The 8,398-nt window shown below is 41.1% G+C and overlaps 1 protein-coding gene across 1 annotated transcript; it reads left to right on the forward strand.

Moving 5' to 3' along the window:
- The first annotated feature begins 708 nt into the window (after positions 1 to 708).
- cdc25b (cell division cycle 25B) lies at positions 709 to 7,700 on the forward strand. Its single transcript, XM_084915370.1, has 15 exons — positions 709 to 1,240; positions 1,416 to 1,498; positions 1,858 to 1,909; positions 3,087 to 3,128; positions 3,292 to 3,325; positions 3,546 to 3,674; positions 3,918 to 4,037; positions 4,136 to 4,270; positions 4,370 to 4,447; positions 4,701 to 4,889; positions 5,388 to 5,492; positions 5,577 to 5,639; positions 5,737 to 5,835; positions 6,030 to 6,275; positions 6,464 to 7,700. The coding sequence occupies exons 1-15, from the start codon at positions 1,041 to 1,043 to the stop codon at positions 6,602 to 6,604; spliced, it is 1,716 nt and encodes a 571-aa protein (XP_084771496.1). The 5' UTR covers positions 709 to 1,040; the 3' UTR covers positions 6,605 to 7,700.
- The last annotated feature ends 698 nt before the right edge of the window (positions 7,701 to 8,398 follow it).

Here is an 8,398-nt window from a genome sequence, read left to right on the forward strand (position 1 = left end):
TATTGAAGTACTGTACTTATAATTTGTTTTGAACAACAATGGATATCTGTTTTCTGTATTTGACAAGTTTGTTACACACACAACCAAAAACACCCACTTGAAGCATTTTTGTAATTTCTGCAATTGATTTCATGTTTTAAACCTAACGTTGATAATGCTTTGTACTTAAAATCATGCAAGCATTTTTATGCTTTTTTACTTTGTCAGTGTCTTTCACTTAAAAAGTACTTTGATATTTCTGCCTTCACTAAAAATATTCATGAAAATATGAGGGAGAACGTTTTGTTTCAGCTTGTACTTGAGGTTAGATTATTATTGATGCCCTTAATCGTAGATTTGAGTTTGCAAGACTGTCCATTGTTGTTCGAAGTTCCCTATCAAATCCATCATTTACAGTTAAGTAAATCTTACTCCACAAATTGAAAAACTAATAAAGTACTCTGAAGACATGTTTTTCTGAGTGTATAGTCCCGGTAAATAAAAAATAAAAAATAAAAACATTCAAATTTCTTCTCAGAACAAAAGAATTGCGAGGAAAAAAGATGAATATTGTGTCATATCCTCCTCCTTTTTTCCCTCATCCGGTGAGAAGACAACAGCGGAGACGCCTTTCGCGCTCTGATTGGTTTTCCAGATGTAACAACGTCGCTGGTTGGCTCAAATATTGCCGCTTCTGAGCTTCTATTTTGAACATAAATACGAGCAGCTTCAGTCCTTTCCTCACAAATCAGGGGTTGTCAGAGAGGAGGTACCTTGTGCTGTAACTATCTGGCATAAACAACAGTTATGTGGCTTTAGTGATTTGGAAAGACCAAATCTAGGTTTTACACCTCACGGAACCACCGTCTAACTTACGGCCGGTGTTTTGCTTCGTATTTTTGGAAATGTAATCTCAATTGTGCCTAGCTAGCTGCTTAGCTTCCGGGTTAGCTCGAAACTTGGACTGTCTTGCTTTCTCCGACTCGAAATTCAAACCAAATCTATCATACAGTAGTACCCCCGCGTGACTTTTGCACAGATTTGACAGCGAAAAAAGCAACATGGAATCTTTTTTTAGCAGGATTAGTCCTGTTAAGACGAACAGGCCCGACCGGATCCCCGAGCTTTCCTTGCTCTCTCTGCCTGAGCACAGCACTAAGACCTCGCACTGCAGGAATCTGTTTTCCCCTGGGCCCACGGCTGTGCTGTCTCCTGTTACCAATTTGGCTATGGACATGAACAATTTAGCTGGACTCGGAAGGTACTACTAAGACGTTTTTATTTGTTAATTATTTTCATGTAACTGCAGTTCCCGTTTTTCAAACCACTAACTACCCTGTCATCTGTTTATTCTTTTTGATCGGTTTTTTGCAATGCACAATACGTTTCAGTCTTGACATTAAGGAAAATTTTCTGTTTCTTTCTTTGTCGTGCAGCCAATGTGATACCCCGAAAAGGAGAAAGCATGCACCCCTCGAGAAGGTTCCCTCCTTTGCCTCTGACGTCTCATCTGATGCTGGTGAGACCCCGTTAAAGCTATTGTCTGTGCTAATTGATGCTATAAGGCCAAATGTTCATGGACTGAATTTGATTTCAAGTCACAAGATTCGATACGGTTATGCGGAATGTAGTATTGTATTATTTATTTTAGCTGCAGTAATATTTTATGTATTGTAATTTGCCAGTTACGGCTCAAATGTATCAAGTATAGTCTTTTATTTATTCTTTTTTTTTTTTTAATTTATTTGTAATTCCAGTCTTCTAATGTAAAGTCCTTACTCCACCAGACAGCTCACCTATGCACTGTAATATGAGAAATGTGTGTATACATGTGGCAGGTCAGAATCATCTATTAGTGACACATATCTCTTCCTTCAGGCCTGGGCATGGATCTCCCCAGCCCACTAGATGCCATCGAAGTGGAAGACACGTAAGTTAAACTATCCTCCTTCTGACTATTGTTATCAGCCTTTGAGCAGTGTGTCTCCTTACCCTTTTGCCCCTTCACCCGACCCTCCACCCCCACCCCAGTGCTAGGGTTCAGCAGCGCTAAGCACCATTTCCCATCTGAGGGATTAATATTTCTGCCGTTGACTTTAAGACGATGACCTCGCTCCTTTTTCTTAGACAAAGCAGATTAGCTGATACACCATGTGAGCTTTACTTTCTAAATCAATGTAGTGTGACATATTATGGACTTAACTTAATAGTTAAATAATGCAATTTTGTAGGTGGGAAGTAATATAACTGGGACAATATGCTCTGTAAAATCAGTTGGAAACCCTAGTGCTGCTCACTGAAAATACTGTTGCACTTGTGCTCAGCGTTGTTATCTTGATCAGTTTGTTAGCATACCCTCAGCTGCCTAATCTTGGGTGGCCCTTTTCCTTATTCTCAGTTGGGTGAGTCTCTGCCCTGCAGACATCTGCCGAGGTCTGATGTGAGTTCTTTTGCAGCAGTTGGTGCTCAAGACTTCATTCACCTCCTTTTACAGCTGTTAGGTTGCTAGGAGTTTTCCATGATGGGGGGAGGATGTGGCGTGCGTGCTCTGGTTTGATAACCCACCCCCTCTGAGCTTTGGCACACTCTTCTACTGCAGCCTTGTTTCAATAGGGAATTGAGGGCTGGAGTTTCTCTGCGTCAGCTATTGAAATCAGGGCACCCCCAGAGAACAGCTGCCCTCCCTTCTTGTGGTCTGCGCTGAATGGGACACGCTCCCCCCTCGACAAACAAAAGAGCTCTTGCAGAAAGGGGGCTTGGCAGCATCGGCTCCAGCAAGCATATGGTAGATTAGCTGATTTCCGCATCCCTTCCCCTGACCTCCCTCCCACCCCCTGAGCTCTCAGGCCCACTTATTTAGCATACAGGTGGGCCGTACTCCCAATGCAAAGAGTACGTCTTGCCTCCATGCATTCACCCAACTTCCTCAAGTCCAACCGTTCCTCTCGGTGTCTCAATAGAGTCCCAGATTCTTTGTAGTTTATGAGTATGCAATGTTTCGACTGACAGTTGAGGCCTTCCTAGTCTCTTTTCTTAGCTGATCTTATTGCAAGAATATATTAGGTTTGTAATTTTTGAAGCATTCCTTACTCTTCTTTCTGTTACAGATTTGAAAAAGCCATTCGAGAATCAAGCAGAGTTGTCAATGAGTAAGTTTTGTACCTGGTATTATTTCCCCCCCCCCCCCTTAAAAGCAACATTGCAGAGCAGTTTAATTTTCAAGCCAAAAAAAATCTTATCTCCTTATTACGGTGGGGTGTTGTTTTTTTTATATTGACTGCAATTCTTTTCTCTGCCATCTGTTGATTATAGGAGAATGCCAATTCGAAGAATCAACTCATTGCCCGTAAGTATTTTACAGCTTGTGTGTTATGCGTACACATATTATCTGTTATCCCCAGAGATAACAGATAATGTCCTGTTGTAGTTGTGATTTTGGCGCTTGAATAGCATTTAATCTTAAAGAGGAGTTGACAGTACACATAAAACACAACTTAAACAAACCGTACAGTGGAGGATAAGCCTAAACGCGTTGCTAACTGATTCCCTTTTATTCCCCCACTCAGCTCCAGCTCATGGCCTTCAGTCCAGCTCTGAAGGGGCAGCAAAATGATCCAAACCGCTATGGAGTATTTGGTCAGCAACCTTCCCAAGTATCCACCTCTCAGCATGAGAATAAGGAGAACATGCCAGAGGTCAGTTGGATCAAAATCATTTACTTAAGTCTCACTGCCTTAGAACTAAGGTAATGCTAAATGAGCTTTTATTACTGTGGAGACGGCATTTCATCATTTGGGTTAAAAATGGGATATTTGCATTTTATGTAAGTGGAAATTATTAGAATATTATTAGTGTCATTAGCAGGTGCTTTTATCTGTCAAGTTTAAAATGCCTTTTTTTTTTTTTTTTTTTGTTTGTTTGTTTGGTTTTTCTTTCAGGAAAGCTTTGAATTCAAGAAACCCACCAAACCTGCGTCGCGGTGTCGTGGGCGATCCTTTAACAACGGGCAGTCTAAGGATACCTTTGCCTGCCGTCCCAGCTCCGCACCAGCCCTCATGGTATGTGAAGAATCTGTCTGCAAGTTAAAAAGGGTGATCTGCTTCTCGAAAGATGCTGACTGACTTTTTTTTTTTTTCTTTTTCGTTTTTATATAAAGCTTTCTTCACCTCCTCCGGTGCAGCAGCTTGACTTTCATGACTCCAGCCCCATGTTTCTGAGAAGTTCCTCCCTCACCTCATCAAATGATGATGAAGACGATGGCTTTTTGGATGTACTTGATGACAACATGGAGGTGAGTCCCTGCCATTCATGTTTTTATGGATTCATTTTTTTTTCTGCAATTCCTTTTTGTCAGACTTGATTTTTAACGTCACCCATTTGTTGTTTGCAGAATGACTCTGGGGTACCGATGGGCATGGCCAGCTTACTCACTGCCCCACTGGTGGCTGACAGTATAGGAGAAGACTCTGTAAGTGTGCATACTTTAGGTGCAGTATGTAAAGTGTGTGCCTGGTTTTCTCAGTAGCCACAGATGACTTATCCATCTTGACAACCATTTTACAACAAACGCAATATGTCACAGCATAGTATAAAGAATAGTCCTGATGTATTTTGATGCAATCACCCAGAATAAATTTTGATGCTTTGCTGTCATAAGTTGTAGCACCTCACGCAAAATGTGGGTCGAATTCAGAAATTTACTTATTCTCGCATTTCTTTAGCCTGTGATTCGGTGCAGACCACGAAGCCTGTTTCGCTCCCCTTCGATGCCCAGTCCTGTTTCCCGTCTCTCTGTGAAGCGCGCTGACCGCCCCGGAGATGAAAATACACCCATCAGAGTGAAGAGGCGGCGTAGCCTTGCAGGAACGCAAGTAACCACCCTGGAACAAAACCCAGAATCCCCAAGAATGGTAAGGCCATACTGCCTTGGACACTTTTGTTGTTGTGATAGTTGATACAAGTTAGTTGGATGACTTGAGATCATTTTAACATGTTGGCCAATAACACGAGGAGCTGAGGTGAATGGGAGGAAGTAGCAGCATCCTCTTTTAAATGAAAACAGGATGAAGTGCATGCATGCTGAGATTGGTCTTACAGCATTGCTCAGGTCTAAGCCACACGGTGCAAGATGAATGAAAACTGTCTTGTGTTACAAAAACGTGCTGTCGAGGTTAAGTTCTTTTCTGATTGAAACATTTAAAACCAGTGATAACATGGAGCTGCTGTTCTGAACAGACAGCAATGATCTGTAGGCGTGATTTAAAAAATCTCCACTGACCATCTGTCACCCAGCTTCTGAAACATCCACTGAGGCTTACTGGCTATTGTTCCAGGCTTTGAAGCTTATCTTAAATCGCTTCATTTCCTCCTTGGCTACCTCGGTAAGTGTCCCTCTCCTCTCTTTCCAGGGCTGCTCACTGCTCCAGAGGTCCAAGTCCTTCTGCCAGGCAGAGATTGAAAAGCTGTTGGACAGTGAGGCTGGTTCTAATGAGCTAATAGGTGATTTCACCAAGGTAAGGGAGAATGAAAACTCTTCTGTGTGCTTGTTAGTTAGTTGCTTGAAAAAGTGGAACAACGAATCCTCTTTCGTCTTTTAGCCTTTCGTTCTACCCACAGTGGATGGAAAACACCAAGACCTCAAATACATTATCTCAGACATGGTGAGTAGACGTACTGTGTCAAAGCGCTCAGTCCCTCAGTAATCACTGCTCCTTTTGAAAACATTAAAAGTATATTCTTGTTCTGTGTGGTCTTTAGATGGTGGCAGCTCTCACTGGCCAGTTTGATCATGTAGTTGAACAAGTCATCGTCATTGACTGCCGCTATCCTTATGAGTTTGAAGGAGGACATATCAAGGTGAGTCAGTGACAGATATTGCAGTATACATAAAACTCGAGTGTTTCCTAATTTGTGTTGGAAAATCGCACAGAACGATGTGAAAATCAGTGATGGATGTTTTCAGTAACAACTGTGGGGGGGGGATGATGATGTAAAGACTTCTCTGTAGGTGATCCATCCCTGAGCTCTAAGAGTATTTGTTTTTGTTCCAGGGAGCGCTAAACCTACACCAGGAGGACCAGGTGAAGGACTTCCTCCTCAAGAACCCGATTGTCCCATCCAGCCCAGACAAGCGAATCGTCATCATCTTCCACTGCGAGTTCTCCTCGGAGCGCGGCCCCCGAATGTGCCGTTTCGTCAGAGAGCAAGACCGCGCCATGAACGAGTATCCCAAACTTCACTACCCCGAGCTCTACATCCTCAAGGGCGGCTACAAGGACTTCTTCCCTCATTTTCAGGTTGGGTTTGATTTGATTCTCAAGGAGTGAAATATAAATGCTGGTGAGGCCTTGTGTATCTGGAGCATAATGCTTCGTTTTAGTCCAAAGAACTGCATGCTCATGTTTTAGCATATCAGTTATCTCAGACCCACATGAATCTCAGCTGTTCAGTCCTCTGAATCCTCTCATCTCGTTCTCTTGTGCAGGCACAATGTGAACCTCAGTCTTACCGACCCATGCACCATGAGGATTTCAAGGAGGACCTGAGGAAGTGCCGCCTCAAGAGTCGCACCTGGGCCGGAGAGCGCAGTAAGAGGGAGATGTACGGACGACTGAAGAAGCTGTGAGCACATCCTCATCTTCCCAACCTCCCGCTAAAACACACTGCCTCTCCATGAAACAGACTCAGTGCAACCTCCTCATGTGTCTAACGCCTCACTCTAACCAAGGAGAAATGCCTTCTGTGATTGCGCCAGCAGAAAAAGGGATTTTTAAATTTCCTACAAAGTTTCATTTATAGCCAATTTAGTTATTTATGCGAGTTAAAGAGGGAAGGATGTGAAATGACGGACCCTTGATCCTTGAAGAAATCAGCAGTGCAGTGAACAGATTTTATAAAGGTGATTTGAAACAATTTGTATGTTTTAACAAAACAAACCACTAGGACATACTGCCTGTTTTTTACCTTTCCTTTTACTTTTTTTTTTTTTTTTTTTTTTTTAAATATAAGCTGGCATTAGTGATATGAATCAGTGCCATATTGCAATATACAAACAGACCACACTGCCAGGACTTTGTCTTTCAGTCCCCCCCCCACTGGATTTTTTTTTTTTTTTTTTTTCTTTTAATGTCATGTACTACATTATATCAGCACTTAATTAAAGAAAAAAAAAACTTGAATTAGAGAGGTGTCCCTGTCCCCAAGATTTTTTATTTTTTTTTATATATATATATATATACATATATATATGTACACAACTTTTTGTTTTTAAAGAATGATTTGAGTATTCTTTGAAGTGTGCATTTCTCCAGGCATTCCAAAATGCAAATTGGATACTTAATGATAACATGTGAAAGCACAAGATCAATGCAGAGCTTTGCCCCATCACCTCCACCCACATCTGTTGCAATAATTATTTTCCTCAGTCAGAAGATGCCAAAGCAAACCAAGCTACCTGTTTACTTTGCAGTGAGATTTCTCTGATGCTGCAGGTCAGCAAGTGTGGACAGATTTTTTTTTTTTTTTTTTTTTTTTTTTTTTTTCCTCTGTCTTATAAGAAGTCTTTTGTTTCGCTTTGACACCTTTTAAAATCCAGAGAGAAATGTCTAACCCTCTGCCGAGCTAATAATGTTGGTTTATAATGAGCAGGGTGCTTTTGGTATTTTGGTTCAGGCTCGCAGGGGAGCTGCTGAAATAAAGATCTGATGTGCGTTGAAATGAGATGAATAGCAGCCTCTTCTTTCTGTGAGTTTTATCACGCAGGATTTTAAAATTATATTTCTTTGCAAGTAGTTTGTGAATGAATAATACTTTTTAAAATAAACTTAAAATTCTTTAAAGATGGTTTGTCAGAATTATTCAATAAAATCAGGTTTAAGTTGAGCTTGACAAACTTAAACCTTTATGGTGCTGGCAAGACCATCAAAGATCGAAAGTGTTGAGCTCTAATGGCCATAACCACTCGTGCAGAGTTTAAGGGACTAAAAGTGCTCACTGGCTTCATGATTGCCACGTCTTTGAGCTGAAACCAGTTGTTCTATAAGAAAGTCTCAATGTTCAGTCTGTATGTCCTGCTAAGGAGTTGAGCTGGTTTGGTGAGGTACGAATACTAAAATTCATATTTAAAATTAGGACTATCAGTTCATAGATGTATCTCTCGGTCTTTAATAAGGCCTAGATTAAAAAATGTACAAAAGGCTCAATAGATCAATACTTTAATGCAATTCTCAGCCTTTGATGCATTTGAATATACTTTATATGTGAGTGTAGTCAGTTTATTACCCTGCTAATTGACTGCTTTCTTTGAAAAGGCAGCAGGTTTCCTGTCAATGATTAATAATTAATTGGTTGCCCAGAGGGAGATATTGAAATTTCATTCAAAGCGGAACAGTGAGTTGTTTCTGATTAATAAAGTGATTTA

This window comes from Perissodus microlepis, chromosome 19, assembly GCF_051167445.1.
Source record: "Perissodus microlepis isolate ML-2025 ecotype Zambia chromosome 19, ASM5116744v1, whole genome shotgun sequence".
In the NCBI taxonomy this organism is placed as follows: Eukaryota; Metazoa; Chordata; class Actinopteri; order Cichliformes; family Cichlidae; genus Perissodus; species Perissodus microlepis.